The 17,070-nt window shown below is 40.0% G+C and overlaps 1 protein-coding gene across 1 annotated transcript; it reads left to right on the top strand.

Annotated features, from left to right (window-relative positions):
- The first annotated feature begins 2,513 nt into the window (after positions 1-2,513).
- LOC130193108 (ephrin-B2a-like) lies at positions 2,514-8,613 on the top strand. Its single transcript, XM_056413449.1, has 5 exons — positions 2,514-2,620; positions 3,253-3,536; positions 4,563-4,655; positions 6,783-6,899; positions 8,169-8,613. Exons 1-5 carry the CDS (start codon positions 2,514-2,516, stop codon positions 8,582-8,584), a joined length of 1,017 nt encoding a protein of 338 aa, XP_056269424.1. The 3' UTR covers positions 8,585-8,613.
- The last annotated feature ends 8,457 nt before the right edge of the window (positions 8,614-17,070 follow it).

Raw genomic sequence — 17,070 nt, 5'->3', positions numbered from 1 at the left:
TTGTTTTCTATTCGATGGGGCAGCAAAGTGAGAGTGTAGGTAGAGATTACAGTATTTTTTCCTTCACATATTTTTGTTAATATATAGGTTGATCATTATGATTGGAATTTTTTAAGTACACAAAGTAAATAATGTTATGTTTTATTCAGTTAAATGAGAGTCAGTTTACTTGTTGCTCATTCTCCAATATCATTGCTACTGTTAACGTTACCACAAAAACTACAACAATAACCAGTTATTGGAAGAAGTACTCAGATCTTTGACTTAAAAGTAGCAATACCAACGTGTAGAAATACTCTGTTACAAGTAAAAGTCCTGCATTCATCATTTTATGAAAACAAAACATATATATAGAGATACTTTATACAAAATGTTCCTGGACTGTACATTTTCTAGATACAGAAGGATGTATATATAATATATGAATCCTAATTATTGAAGCATTCATGTGCCCATCACATTAGTGTTGCAGCTGATGGAGGGGGGCAAGTTAAACCCTGATACGGGCAGCTTGTGAATGTATCCATCATGATACTTGTGAATGAAACACGTACATCTCAAATCTCTGTCCCCCCCCCCTTCAGGATGTCCTGACCAGCCTGAAAACCAACCGTGAGGGAGGCATGTGGATGATGAAACAGCCGTCACGTCCAGTCCCAGGTTGAGGTTAATGCTAATCGTGATAGGGGTTGTTCAATAACAGACACCTAACATGTTAGCATTGGCTTCACTTTGGGAGATCTCGCTTAGAAAAGAAAGCGCCAACACTTCCACCTCTGGTGCTGGTTTATGGGAAGAGGGAGTCATCGGGCAAGAAATGCAACGAGCATTGACCAACAAGAGAGTCTCTGTGGCTCTCTGTGACGATGTCAAGATGCTGCAGTCGGAGTGTTTCTAAAGTTCTCAGCATATCTTTGATTTGTATTTGATGCTCCGTAGATTGGAGTTACAACCTTTTCACAACATCCTGTGACAAATGTGACAATATTGTCACACAAAGTGTTTCACAGTTGAAGCAATTATGAACACATTGAAAAGCCTACATGTTTTGGCTCCACCAGTACATCTAAAACTGCATCAATTCAAAACAAAGAAGGGAAAAACTAAAATATCACCCCCAGTTTAACAAGAACATGCAGAGATGTGTTTTGTGATTAAATAACTTTGCTTCATTTGGATAGTTTCCCTTTTTTTTACTGCAGGTCTTTACTTTTAGTAAATTCAGAGATGCCTCGGACAAATAAAAAGAATATTTGTTCAGTTACACTGACATCTGTATCAGCCTTAAATGTATGTTATTCTGCTCAATTAAATCAAATTAAAATAAACGTCAGTCGGGCCATGTATCATTTTGTGTTTACATGAGAAAACATCTCATGTATCTGTTTTCTTCTGTGCAGTCCATGTCGAATACATAAAATACAGATAAATTAATAAAATGAATAATAAATGTGGAAAGATGCTGCACTTTGAACACACATACAGCAAAGTCAGTTCCCAGCAGACATTTCTGTGTACTTCAGCCATCAGTTGTGGTGTAGTCTTGCCACAAAAATCCTACAATCCTTTAAACCACTGTGTGATTAGGTCAGATGCTCTGAGGGGATTACAGCCATGGCTCCTTCAATGCAGAAAACACAGGATTTTGAAGAAAATCTACTCATCCCAGCACATCCATATGATGATTTTTTTTTTTAAGTCTGTGTTTTCCAGGTACAGTTTTGTCATGGTGTCATGGTGTCATGGTGTCAGTCAGAGCTCGTCTCTCTGTTTGTCACCACAGCAATGCTTCCAACCCCCCACCCACCCCCATCCTCCTATAGGTTGAGACCACAAATAGCACGATCAAACAAATCTGTGACTGTACACTGTACCACATTTGTTCCCCACTGCTAGTGATCAAGTTCGTTTGATTTATATAATTCAATAATCTGTCTCAGCAGGATTTACAGTCTTTAATTCAGCTGAGGAACAACTCATAACACATTTGAACTTGTACATAACATAACAACTATGAGCTCAGAGAGGTGAAACTGCTTTGGGGAATTGAAGGAAATACATATATATATATATATATATATATATATATATATATATATTTGTTTACAGGTGTATATTCTTACATTATATTTTTGAAAAAAGTAAAAACCCATCCTCTCCAATTCCCACCGCTTTGCATTCATCTCATATATGTCCCCGTGTCAATCAGCCCCGGTCTCCCCGCCAGGATACGCACGAGCCATGCAGTGTATGGGCGGACCGGTCAGTCAGCTGATGACTGAAATACTCCTCACAGTCTGCATGCATGGCGTCACACGAATGATTTTCTAGCCAATTACGCACAATGTGGAAAATCTCATTCAACTGCAGGAGGAGGACTGGCAACTTCGTGGGAATGTTTCCCGTGCGCGCACCTGGAGCCGCCGGAGACATGCACAGGCAACTCATTTTATCCGGTTTCCACTCTGCCTTATGATACGGAGCCGCGGTGGACCTGCGATTTATTCCTTGTGATGGAGAGAATCACACGCAGCTGCGCTGCCGCGGTCCTGCTGGCCGTCATCAGCTCATGTCGCCCAGTCACTCTGGACTCCATCCGCTGGAGCAGCTCCAACACACAGTAAGTGCACGAAGCAGGTCCACAGTTAAGAGATGGTGAGTTGGTCCAGCTATTCAGAGGATGAACGCATTTGACTGAAAAGCATCATACCGCAGTTGTCACGTGCGGGACTCTAGAGCTAAAACAATTAGCCAATTAATTACAGGAAACTTTTAAGTCGATTAATCTTCTTAATTAATTTGCGAACGTTCCCTTGGCCCTGCTTCTCAAATGTGATGCTTCGTATTATGGTCAATAGGCTCCAACTAACTATTATTTCAATACATTTCTTGATCTGGTTGATTCATGTTTGGAGTTTTATAATGTCTGAACATTCTTTATAAATGCAAGATCTTCAGATGACTTATTTTGTTTAGAAAACACTGACAACCCAAATATAATCTGTTTACTGCATGTCACACCAGACAGAGAAGAGCAGCTCATCCTCACGACCAAGAGGATGGAACGAGAGGAATTATTGGAATTTGTTTTTGATTCGATTATCAAAATAATTTGGTCCACTAATCGTTCCAGCTTTAAACTGAAATGTCATTTGAAGGTGTCGCCTTTTGGTGCCTTTTCTGTACTGGATTAAACATTGTTCTGTTGAATGAAACCGATGCTTTTACACCCAATTTTTTTCTCACACACAGATTTAGTCCGGGTCAGGGTCTGGTCCTGTATCCTCAGATCGGGGATAAGATGGACATCGTGTGTCCCAGGGCAGATGCTTCCTCGGGGGGAAAGGAGGAATTCTACCGAGTGTACCTGGTGTCCAGAAGTCAGATGGAGAGCTGCACCATCGCCAAGACGGACACGCCCCTGCTGAACTGCGACAAGCCTCACCAGGATGTAAAATTCACATTCAAGTTCCAGGAGTTCAGCCCCAACCTGTGGGGTCTGGAGTTCCTCAAGGGGAGGGACTATTATATCACCTGTGAGTCACTGTGTGCAACCTCACGGCTCATATCAACACTTAAAAAACAGCAGAACACAGCCACAAGCCGCTGGTTCCTACAGGTGGAATTGAATCAATGCTAGCAACTGCTTATTTTTACCTTGTGGGTTAAAAGAAGCCATCATCCTTGGCTCCCTCTCAATTTGTCAGTTTGCGTGAGAGTCAAAAAAATGTGGCCCCATTATTGGGCCGCTGTCGGTTGAACCATCATCTTAGTGGCAAGTGATGCATGAGATAGAGAGCAAGTCTGACCATGTAGCCCTATCCACCTCGCCACGCTTTGACAGCACACTTCGCTTTGGCAGGCCAGTGTGATTCCAAAGGCTTACATGCCCCAAATCACACAAGGCTTTTACAGCATCAGGCAGATTTGATGGGAGTTTTCATGGCAACGTGGCTTGTAGACTGTAAGATGTTGTTATCTGACCTAAATGCTGCTAACAAGTCTATGTGTGTGTGTGGGGGAGGAGGGGGAGTGACGGGTTGAACACGAGTTCTTGGTGTGTGTGTGTGTGTGTGTGTGTGCGCGCGTGTGTTTGCTTTAGTGTGTCTGAATGTATTTAGCAATTTAATGTCAGTGAACATATTCACTTTGTCCACATTTTGAATTTAGAGGTGAGATGATTATAGTTCAACAATAATTCATATAGTTTATGTCCTTGCAAAATGTTTCAGCTCCAGTTCCCAGTTCCTAAATAAGAGGATTTGTTGCTTTTATTTGTTCTGCCGTGGGAACAAACCAAATATCTCAGAACTCGTGATCGCCTCTGTCTTCTGACATTTCATAGACCAAACAATTCATTAATTGTCATGTGGTGTGATGATCTGCATCCTGCATGCAGCATCACAGTGTGGCTGCATTCGGTTGCCTCGAGTTGCAACATTCAGCAACTGGCACAGCAAACTCTGCATGGCTTGATTATCTTGTATTAGGATGAGTGCCAGAAATATAAAATGTTAAGCATTACTTAATAATGTGTGTATCCGTCTCTCACTGTATGTCAGCCACCACTGCAGGCTCTCTGCAGGGTCTGGATAATACTAATGGAGGGGCATGCAGATCCAAATCCATGAAGCTTGTGCTGAGAGTTGGCCAAAGTAAGTACTTTGTGTGTGTGTGGGTGTATGTGTGTGGGTGTATGTGTGTGTGTGTGTGAAGCTGTGTTTGTGAATGAAAGAGCAACTGATAACTTGCAAATGTGCTAAAGGAACAATGACAATCATTATTTCTCCCTGGTTGTTAGATGTCATGCAATAATATCACTCCTCTCTGGAATTTTTAAGTGGTCAGATAATCTTGATCATCTATTCATTCTCTTGAAGAGACATTGTCGTCATGAATTATCTCAAATCCCTAATTCAAACCGCTGGCAGCTTAAGGCCATCAGTATTATCCTGCTTGCAATCATTCATGCTGTCAATCATCTTCTTCCTCCTTTAGAAACATCAAAATAGCTAATAGTCTTTTTTCTTTTCTTTTTTGTGTGCATTTTTTGCATCACACACATTTGGATTGCAGATTGTTAACATCTAAACATTACTTTAAATGTCTCAAATATGTATCACTGTATCAACACAGCACCGTAGCGTTCTTTATATACTAACTATCTATAAATAATTATGGTAACATGATTTGTCCTTCTATTAGGCACATGACATTGACTAGTCATTTGTAGTTGTGTTTTCGGGTTCTCCAGATACATTAAACAGATGCTGTGTTTCTGTGTGTGTTGCTAAAAAGTTTAAAAGCTAAATTTCTTCAAGCTTTAACATTTAATTTGTGAAGTATTATTCATATAAATTATGTATGGGTGTGAGATGAAAAATAAGCATTTTGTGTTTCTCAATTGATCATAACTGCAAATATGGGGCTGTTTTCCTGCTGTGTTTACAAACCACTGCTGATGTAAACAAACCTTTTAACAGTAATAGAAAACATTAATAACTCAGATTTAGTTGTAATCTCATCTTAATCTCTCGCCATATTTAAATTAATGCAGTTTTTTCGATTTGTTTAGATTTCTGCTTTGGTCTCGACTCTTCTGATTAGTTTTGGATTCATGAATTCAGCATTTTAAAACTGAAATTTGAATAATGTAGTCATTTTGTACATTCATGCTAAATGAGGTTGTGAGTAAAAATAATTGATGTCAACAGTTAATGAATACCAACAGTGAATACAAGCTCTACAGAAATGTTGATTAATGCATGTTGTCATTAAAAAATTAATAAATGAGAAAAAAAAGAATTCGATCTTAGAAAGAAGAAACTCCGATTGAATTTGATCCACATGACTAAAAGGCAACGTGTGTGTTCACTGCAGTACTTCTCTTTCTATTATGTGTTTGGGAAACTGATCAGTGTCATTTGCACATGAGAACATGTGAATATATGGTGTTGAATGAATTCCTGAAGTTATTCTGCCATTTGAAAAGTGTTGTTTGTTCCTCTTTTTCTGCAGGCCTGTATCATATCATTTAAACTTTCATCTTACTCCACCTAACGACTTCATTGCACTTGCATAAAGCCGGGGGACTGGTGGGAGACTTAAAAAGCCTGCGGTGGAGGACATATTTACTTGCTTTACTTGAGCAAAGGCAGCAATACAGTAACGTAAATAGATTGCATTACAAGTAAAAGCCCTGCAAGAAATATCCTTCTTCCATAAAAGTACAAAAGTATTATCAGTGTGTTTCTATCATTATTAGATGGCCATTATACAGACAATCAATGTGTTAGCAGAGTTTCATATTATTGTCTTGTTGATGTAGAGCTATAGATCTAACTACTTTATATACAGTTAGGTAGTTTTCCAACATTATACAACTGTAAAATTGGGTGAGTGCCCATTGGTTTTTGATTTCCTACATTTCCCCAAATTCCCTTTGTAAAACAAAAACCCAGTAAAGGGATTATGAATGCGGAGAAAGTGAAAGCATTTGTGATTCCAGTCAAGAAAGAAATGAGAGTCCCGGTCGTGACTCACAACAGAACTTCTGTGATCTATTTAGGTTAGTGATGCATTTCTACCGGAACGATGGCCAGTGCGATATATTCTCTGAAAGAAGAAAACCTCTTTTTGCTTTGATCCTGACCCCAAACACGAATAATTCAACAGACGTCAGTATAGTTCCAATAAGAACATGTTGACACTCGCCACCATGCAGGGAACATTAGGAGATGTGAAGCGTTTTGCTGCTAGTGGTCATCTTTTTTATTTTCCAGACTCTTCAGATCCACCTTCAGTCCTCCAGGAGTCCCCCACCAGGTTTCCACCCACACGACCAAAGTCCAAGTCCAAGGATCCGTCTTCAAAAGAAAAGAATAGAAAAAGCAAAACTGGTATGAAGACGAAGCAAAAATGTTTCCTGGAGAATCTGCGGAGGTGTACCATCAAGTTTTTAACACGTTTTATCTTTACAATCTTTAAGATTGATTCTATGTTTTAGTATGTTAACATAAGGCATAAGAGCAACATTATGTATTTTAAAAAGGCAGAATATCTTCCTAAATTAATGGTGCACTGAAGACTTTAGACATTGTTGACCAAAGGTGAGTACAGATTTTTTAAGGACTCATTTATTTATTTGTTTAGTATATGTGACATCAACTCAAAATAACCTACAGTATTCATTCCAATGAAGAAGCCCAATGCAAAAGCTAAAATTAAAGTGTTGCTAATAGTTTTATGTATAGGAATCGATAAAATCAAATCATTATTGATTTTAGTCTTTTGTTTTGTTGACTGAAAAAAATGTGATTTATTCTTTACCTTTACTGATTAAGTTTATTATTTTCTTATCTGTCCTACATTGGAAGTAAATAAATAATCCATTAAACAATGTTTTAAAGTGTGCTTTGGAAAGAAAATTACAATCTTTGTGTTTTAGGTTAAACAAGCACAAACAGGCACAAAACACTATTATAGTCTTTTACAGACAGATTTTTTAAAATTAAATTTTATTATGGATTGTACCCAGAATAGGAAATAATTGTACATACTTCTGACATCTGTATCTACATAAGTAAAACATTTGTAAAGTTTGAAAAAAAATCTAATAAATTGTACAAATGCTGATGCTAATTAATTAATATACATCCTGTCCTGAATCCACACTGCAGATGGATTCTTTTAGTGTGTTAACACTCGATAAGAGCCGACGTAATTTACAATCTAACCAGAACGTGTATAGACTAAATATGTTTAGGGCTGTTCATGCAGACTCTTCTCTCACGATGCAATTCACTAAGGAATTGGAGGTGCAGCTCTTGATGTGGATTTGTGACGTTTAATTGGCTTTCCGGTCAGTGCTCGAAGTGCTCAAGTGTCCGGTATAGACACAGTCATTTTGTATAATTTCTTGTTAAAATGGCGGAAACCGTTTACTGATTCCATTTTCCGACTTGTTCCCAACCCTTCCTCTTCAGAGAAAAGCAACATGTTGTTTACCAGTAAGACACTACAGATTAGAGCACATTCTCTGGAGAGGGTTTTCATGTTAACATGTACTGATCAGGCTGCGAAAAACTGAGACAAATTGTTTTTAATTGTCTGTGTCGTGTGCCCTAGTTCACTCTATTTTTCTGTCTCTCCTCTGTTTCTCGTGACAGACCCGGACTCAGAAGCGGAACAGAAAAACCCCAGTGGCGGCGGCGGCGGCGGCTCAGAGCCGGGCCTGTTGATGCAACCGGGTTGGTTGATGTGGGTGCTTTGTGGAGGTGGGATCGTCCTCCTGGTCGTCATCATTCTGCTGGTCGTGCTGTGGAGGCGCCGTGACCGTCGCTCTGTGCCAGACAGCCATCAGTCTGCCTCAGTGTCCCTCAACACTTTGGCCGTGGCAAAGCGGGACAGCATCGGCAGCGACTACAACGACTCGGACCGCAGCGACGCTGTCTTTCCTCTGCGGGCTTCTGACGGCATGATCTGTCGTCATTATGAGCGCGTGAGCGGCGACTACGGGCCTCCTGTGTACATCGTTCAGGAGATAGCGCCCACGACTCCCACCAACATCTACTACAAAGTCTGATGTTTGCTGCTCTCGGCTGTGGTTGGTCGTCCTGCAATGTCTGGGACACGCAGTTTGGAAGTTCGTAGTGTGTGGGACCAAAGGTCATCATACCTACATCTGAGAGCTGTGTTGCACTGGCCACATACTGTTTCTTATATTCTGTCACAAGTGCAAACCATTTTGTTTTATTGATATAGTGAAGAGGGACCATCAGAGAGGAGCTTGATGCGTCATATCATTCCACTCCACTAAATATTTAGCTTTTTACTCCACTACATTCATATGGCAGCAGCCAGTTAGTCATTACGTTGCAGACTTAGACATTGCGGTGAAAAGATATCATGAATTTATATAATAAATTGCATTTCACCCATCAGCATGTAGAGTAATTACAATGAGCTTCACAACCTACTGGTAAAGTTATGATTATTTACAATCCAATAAAATAATCTATAATAGTATAACACAAGGGGGCCTTTTTTAGAATACTTTATTTCAGCGCATTAAATAAAGTAATTATGAATAATAATGACAAACAAAACTTATGCATAACTTTGGATAGTTTAAATCAGTCAAACATTTTGTTCTTTCAGCTTCTCGAGTACGACACTGGATGTCAGTAAACTGAATCATTTGCTGATGATACTTACATACTTTTACTTAAGTTTCATTTTGAATGCATTTTTTTTTTACTTAAGTAAAGAATCTGAGTATTTATTCCACCTCTGGAAGGTGCCAATTTGTTATGTTTTTTATGTTTAAAACAAAATAAATCTATTATTTTCTCACGTCCACTGCCCATGGCAGGCTCATTTGAATAGTACATATGCATTTCATTTTAATTTATTGATATATCTTCAAAAAAGACTCAAAGACACCAAATGTGAGGAGGACGCTTAAATGGGATTTTATGAATTGTGTACACTTTGGTGGAAATGCTGTTCAGTGCAATGGATCCTTCTGTTCCAGGCTGCTATCATTTCACTGATTGATTCACTGATGATCTTCTGAAAACATAACTCTTTTAAAGCAGCGTCCAATATAAAGCCTGTGGGGCGGTCCTTTAAACAAAGTAATTACAACATGGGAAATGAAAAACATTTGACACGTTGTCAGTAGTCTTTTCTTCAGTGTCTGTTTTCTCTTTCCAAAACTAACAAGAGTAACAATAAAGGTGATGGACACACAGACAGAAGATGTATCAAAAATAATGGAGATGGGAAAGTTTACAAAATGGCTAAGCAGCACAGCACCATTATCTGCATATAGCAAGTTTTGGGACCATCATGTTCCCACTCAGCAATTATAGCCAATGTGTTATATTTAAATAACTCTTAGGGTGGGTAGACGCTGCACAAATGAGCATGTCACATCATTATTTAATGGTTTAAAGTGATTGTCATTCTAAAGTGAACAGCACCATGATGAGGGTTTCTCCATGTTGTTGGATGGACAAAAACAAACAAACAGAGATGGCGATGCATAAACATCTGTGATTGGTTCTTTCTACAATCATAAAGATGTATAAGTGCTGCAGTTTCATCTTTGCAATTCAACAACTTTGCTTCATCTACCTGCAAGCTATGAAACTATCTGTAAAGATAATGAAAATATTTTTTTGTATAAATATAAAAACACTCATTATTTAATTGTCCCACACTGTCTCCTGAGGCTCTGTGCACGGCATCCATGGGTGAACATGTTTCATGCTCCTTCAGCCACATCATGACGCACATTTTCAACCTGTCAGCTTCCATGAGCTTCCTCTCCACCAGGGACACTGTTGCCTCTGAAAGCCAGACTGGAGGATCTCCAGGACATGTGCTCCAGACTGTGCATCCAACAAGGAAATGGCTCAGTTAAACAGTTCTAAACAGAAAATATAAGTGGACTGACATTTTCTTTCACACAACTTGCAGGTGAACATTCTTGTGAATGATGGTTATGTCTTCCACATTGCACTATACAGTATGTATCCTTTTCTATTCGGCCTGTAGCCTGATATACCAACTTGTAATAAAAATCTGCAGATGACAGGCATGGATAACCTCCTTCTTCACATACAGCCAAACAGAGTTTCCCTTCAGGCGAGGGATGCATAAAAAAATATCTGAGAGAAGAATTAGAAAATGTGTCAAAGATAACATCATGACTACTTTCTATAATTTACTTCCTTAATAAACCAATGTGTCTCTGCAATATGGCTCAATATGGCTTCTGTGTCTTGCTGCATTGTGAAAACACAGTATAGCACAAACAGGCTTGTGACTCTGAAACACTACAGATTGTGCTGTCCGTCTATGTGCACGTGTGTGTGTGTGTGTGTGTGTGTGTCCTCCCACCCCCTCACTTGAAGTGATCCTTGGTCCTGAGAGATGTTTTTGTCTACGTGAGGCTTCACAGATGAATGGGTAGTGGTCGGGTGAGGTGAGTTCAGTTGACCTCGGGATCATGCGAAGACAATGGTGGCCGGGCTTCTATAGGAAGAACAAAACAGAGACCCCCAGGCTCATGGCCCCTGTTGTGGGAGGGGCTTGGCAATGGTAGTCCATTTTAGAGAGAAAAAGCAGCAAAGGGTTGTATCAGGCAGGATGTTTTGGATCCTAAGTGCAGGTTTGAATATCACAAGTGCCCCCAGCTTGCTGTTTTAAGTTGCTCATTTCACTCGAGAAGTCTGCTCAGTTTAATAGAGCAGAAATAAAAAGACCCCATGTGTGCATGTGTTGCTGCATTGTCCTAATGTATGTTTTTCTCTTATCTTTGTCCCAAATAACATAAACTATCATATGTGTGCTAAAATGCTTTCGCAACTGATATATATAAATCTTAAACTACCATTTGTGCTGAGAGCACAGAGCTTTAAGAGGAGGGGGAGGTCTAATAAGGAGAGCTGTAAGCTTTTATCTGACCCCATGGGACGATGTGAAGTCTACAACCTCCCTGCGTCCACCCACCCCCCACCTCACTCCCATATGCAGAGGAACTAGCCCCACCACTGGCTTTGTGTGGGGGGTTGGGGGTCATGACTGAGAGCTTCCACCATGTGCCTGTAGATGTCAGAGAAGAAGAACAGATATTCTGGTATGAGGGGGGAAAGTTTCATATTGGACAAATCCAATACATCTTTTGTTGAAGTGGACTTGCACCATCTGAGGGCAACCACGTGTTATTTACAGCAACACCAAAGAGAGATCTCACAATTAAATATTGGACACATGCAGTCAATCAGCAGCTGGGAACACACACTTCCATCTCCTCTCTGAAATGCAGTGGGTTGCATAAAGGTGATGTCTTTTTAACTAGAGAAATTCCAGGAATGAGGAAGTTGTGGTAAGTGCTTCCTCTTACAGTTGTAATGTAATCATGTCTGTTTAGTACAGTATTTAGTTTTCTAGTTCCCTCTGCTGGCCAGCTACCATACTGAGTCACACTCACACAGTATGTTTGGGACAGTTGACAAGACTCAGCACATTTGATAACTCTCCTCAAACGATACCCCGATTTCAGCTGATGCGCATTGGCGACAGCTTCTCAAGACAACACATCACTTAAAAACAATGAGTTGTTGTCTTTCCAATGCTCTGTATTGAAAGGTTGCATCAAACCCCATACTGTTAACTCCTCAGGGGGAGCATTTAGCAGGGGGAAATAATGATTTGGAGGGGTTCATTGTTTCTTTGTTTTTTAACCTCCAATGAAAATGGATTGGGGTGTTTTTGATGAACACCATTAGCATTTATTTAAGTGTATTTACATATTTGTGTTGTGAACAAAAACACAATTGGTAGGATTTGTGTTAAAGCTGCAGGGGACACTCATGTATAGTCCTTCAGGACTGAGGTTCCACCATTTGCTCCGGAAGAACCCTTTTTTAAAGAAATCCTCTTTTGATGGAGATAATTCCTCTTGCATTTTTTAAAGTGTGGTTGTTGAAGGATCTTTCCACCCTTCACCTCCTCAAAACTGTGGTTGTGATTGTTGTGGGTTTCACTGCACCACATTGTCCCCGGCCCTTTGTAAACTCTGAGAAGAACCAGGTAAATTATTTTTTAAATCTCTTGGAACATCAGAATATTATTGGAGAACCTATAGGTTCTTGTGACCACCTATCGAAGGTATAAAAGTTCCCGACCTCTGAAAAAGATTTGGGGTGGAACCATTCTACTAAAACATGGTTCTATAAAATCTCTTAGGGAAATCTATTACTGGTGATTATATATGCGATCCTTTATGATGGGTAGCAGGCAAAACCCTGAAAGGGTTCCAGGTGGAACCTAAAAGGGTTCTGCTATGGGCATAAATTCAATAGTCCTATAGTTTGTAAGACATCTAGAAATAAAAGTGCTAATTAGAACCTATATGTTTCTTCGGCTTTTGGTACGGCCTCCAATGGTGGAAGGAGTTTTCAAAATTAAAGTTAGTAACATTGGATACTTTGAACATGTTGGATAATTTGATAACTTTGGACAATTATTTAATTTCCACCAAGTGAGAAGTTTGGAGGCTAAGTTTGTTGTGTGCTGTGTATTTGTCCGAACAACAACTCATAGACATCTGAAACATTAAGGGAAAGGATTTGTATAATATTCTGTTTCTATAAATGATAAATGGTGTGGAGTAAAAGGTATACTTCTCACTGAGCTGTAGCAGTATATTAAAAAATCTTCTTTGTTTAATCACTGGCAGCTTTATACCACATCGTATATCAATATTGACCTCATGTTCAATCAATCTTTTTAACAGGTAAAATTATCTTAAAAATGGAGTCTCATAATGAATAGCTGAAACTCTTTTTTATCAAAGTGTAAATTCAAAATCCCTGCCATCCCCTGCATCATAATCATATTGAAAAAAGAAACCACAGAACCGTGGGAGCTTATAAGAGCTTAAAAAGTAAATTTTTCAGAATGCATCAAACATCTAAAACATGGAGGAGTCTCGTGGATCTATACTTTGTATCTCACTGCAAAGTATTTAACCATTCTGTAAATTAAAAAATTCAAATGAATATTGTTAAACTGCTCTGAGAGTTTGTTTTACTCTTTAACTAAATGCAGAAAAAAGTGTTGGGTATTGAGTCTGGGCCCTGCATCTGGTCTGAGGGCCCAACGTGTTACAGTATACTCGACTGCTCTTCTGTTGTGGTCTGAAGGCTTTTCCCTTTTAGTTGTGATTCACCACAACATCCAGGTGTTTTTTTAAATACACTGCAAACCAAATGTATGTAGTTTTAATCATTTGGGTAAGAGAAGTACTGTGTATTTGGTTTCTAACTACTTTAAAGGCATAACAATTACTGACATAATATTGTTAAAACATGTTCTACTTATTTAAAACAATTGTTAAATGCATTTAAAACACCTCTTTATCTGTTTAATTCATATAATTAAATTATTTGGTCGTCAGATTACATTTACTATCATTATTTCACTTTTTAAATGTTTTTTGAATCAGTTGTTGGAAGCTCATTTTTTTCAAACTATATCTGCTGTAAATTTTTTACTTAAAACCAATTAAATCAATGCAACAGATAATTCCAATCCCAAACTCATTGTTGATTCAACAAAAACACAATAGAATAACATTAGAAAACTGGAACTAGAAAAGCTGACATCACCGAGAGTCTATCAAATTAATTGAATAATGTGTCTTTGAACATTTAGGTAATACTTGTTTAAACGACCTTTATCCGACTGTGAAATACCCATATAGTTATTTTAATAGTTTATACTGGGTGTTAAATAACATCAATGATTGAAAAATATCTATAAACATGTAATTATATTAATTTATTAATAACCCATACACGATCCGTTGTTTTGTAACTTTGAAGGTATATGCAAAACCTCTTAGATTTCAAAATGAGAGCATTAATGAAAAATACATTTCCTTTTTGTTTTCCTTCTGTGGAGGCCGACAAAAAGACAAAGTAATTAATATAGATGAGCTATAATACACAACAGACTGTGGGCTAATTTGAATGTGTTGTGGAGCAGCAACAGGTTAATTCGTCGATTTATTTTGTAATCAAACATGCATCGAGCGCACTTAAAGCATAACATGTGGTCACTTTAAATATACATTTGTGTCTCTACTTGGCGCAAATATTTTCATGAAAATATTAAACTTGTTTTGAGATCATTTTTATTTTTATTCTATCGCCAAATGAAAATCTCAAATACACATCAAACTGTGTGACTACGCAGGCTTTCCCCCCGTTAAGCGCGCGAACATATATTTCCTCTACATTTATAGATGTTGAAAGCCGCAGCGATCCCCGTCAGTTTCCCTCTCCTTCCTTTGGAGAGGTGGAGGCTGTTTGGTTGGAGATGCCGGTCGGAAGTACCGTAGTTTATGTATGCTAATGGAGGGAGTTGGGGGTTGTAGCTAGATATTTACGTTCAGTGGGAGCCGCCCTTCATTCACCCACATGGTTTCCAACTGGTCGCCTTCGCGCCACTTTCCTAACCCCGCAATCATTGTTAACCAGCGGATCTGGGCTGTACATTGGCTCGCGATCGGCTCGGACTCCACTTTATGTTCCGTATGTGTCTGCAGGTAAAAAAGTTTTCGGAATAGTTGCGTATTTATTTCCCTCTTTTGTCGGCAAGAGCCCAAGCAAGTGAGCGAAGATGGTGGATTTCGACTGGTGAGTGTCTACCGAGCGCATGTTTATCGGCGAGGAAGTCGGGTTTTGGGTTCTTGCTGTTTTCTCTCTTTTGCTGACTATCCTGAATCGATGTGTTGTACGCGTGTTTTAAAAGTGTTTTGAATATCGTGCCGGTGGGGATATCCAAAGCATTAAAACATAAATGATATGCGAGCGATGAAAACAGTGTAACGTGAGGCGCATGGCAGCCCCCTCTGCTCCACCATTGAGGGAATGAGGGAGATTTGAAAAGCTGTCCTGAGCTTTTCTCCGCTGCGCTCTCGCAACTAGTTTGAACCCAACCAGGCCTCCTAATAACCCCTCGAGTTGGTTTGAACACGCGAGTCCGATGTGTGAGAAGTGAGTTTATAAATGCGGTTAATTTGTTGCTCCGTCTCGAGTGCAGTGGTGTGTGAGTTAAAGTGCCCCCAGAACAAAGCAGCAGCACATGGGGCAGCTGTAGGCCGCGCGGTTTAGCTCAGTTAGCGTAGCCTCGCCGAGTCCACTAGCCTCAGTCTCACTGGTAAACACCAACACAACTGCGACGGACATCACATTAAGGTAAAGTTAGGAGTACTTAAATACAGCCGAGCCAGCGGGGCAGATGTGCCGCGTGTGTATTTTCTAAAAGTGTGCTCGTTTGTTGTTGGCAAACGGCTAATTAGTGTCGCCCAACTCTTATTGTATCAGCCGGCAAATTACTTTTTTGTAATAAAACAGCTATTTATCTAAAAAATACCCTGAACTGCCCATGTGGCATCACCCAGGGGGGACGCAAGTCTTAAAACGTTAAAACGGTTTGCCATGTTTCTGTCAAGCTAGCCAGTTAGCTCGCGGCAGCTAAGCTGCTTCCCCACCAGGTCGCGTCTGTTCCTACATGGACGGTGGCCGTGTTTGGTTAGAGGTCCGAAACCCCGCCGGCCAACACAGGCTCCACTAAACACACACACGCACAACTGTAAAACCCTCGATGTGCGATTCTGCGTCCGGTTTAAAGTCATTTATGCTAAGCTTGGCGCACTTCGAGGCGCCATGTTAAAGACGGGTGGGGGAGGGGTGAACAACACTGTTCCATGCGCACGCGCCCCGTGTCGCAGGGAACGCGGGCCGCAGACCGAGCTGCTCATTAATGTTTTTTCCAGTGACCTCGTGCTGCCTCGATCAATCATAACATCTTGTATCGCGAAACCTGCCGCTTTCACGTATCGACAAACCGGTAACCTAGAAGGGAAGCGCAACTATGGTCGATGGAAATACAAAGCCCGCGTTTTTAATTTACAAGGAGCGGGTTACACGTGCGCACACGTGAACCTGCACACCGAACTTGTTGCAAATGCCAAAAGGTCGTATTCATTGTCCTAACGAGCTGTCCTGTGTCTTTAAAAAAATCTTTAGATCCGCCACGAAGTGCAGGACCCGACACCAAATTGCAACCTGGAGCCATGTGGCCATCTCTCCGATGGTGCTGAGGGCAGCGATGCTGTAACCAGTCTGTGTATTGTCAAAGTGCTTACAGTGCAGGTAGTGCTATGTAATACCTACTGCAATGGAGGCACTTACAGCAATACTCTGACAATAATGTGCAGATTATTTTGATGTTACATGTCATTTGAAGTACTGTCTTTGTGCTAAGGTGCATCTAGTGCAGATAGTGAAATAGACTAGCACCTACTGCCCTAAGTGCTCCTTCTGGCATAAGGGGCTGTGATATCCGACACCAGGCCATTTCCATTTCTAATTGGGCTCAATTATCTTGCAGTTCTCTGCTAGTTTTGCATAGTTGCACTACAAGAATAGATGAGTTGTGCAAATCTATGCAAAACTGATGGTGGCCTGCTTGCTCTCCCTGTTAAGA

This window comes from Pseudoliparis swirei, chromosome 4 (assembly GCF_029220125.1).
Source record: "Pseudoliparis swirei isolate HS2019 ecotype Mariana Trench chromosome 4, NWPU_hadal_v1, whole genome shotgun sequence".
NCBI classification, from domain to species: Eukaryota; Metazoa; Chordata; class Actinopteri; order Perciformes; family Liparidae; genus Pseudoliparis; species Pseudoliparis swirei.
Note: the sequence above shows the minus strand (reverse complement) of the source record. Positions and strands in the feature narration are given on the sequence as shown.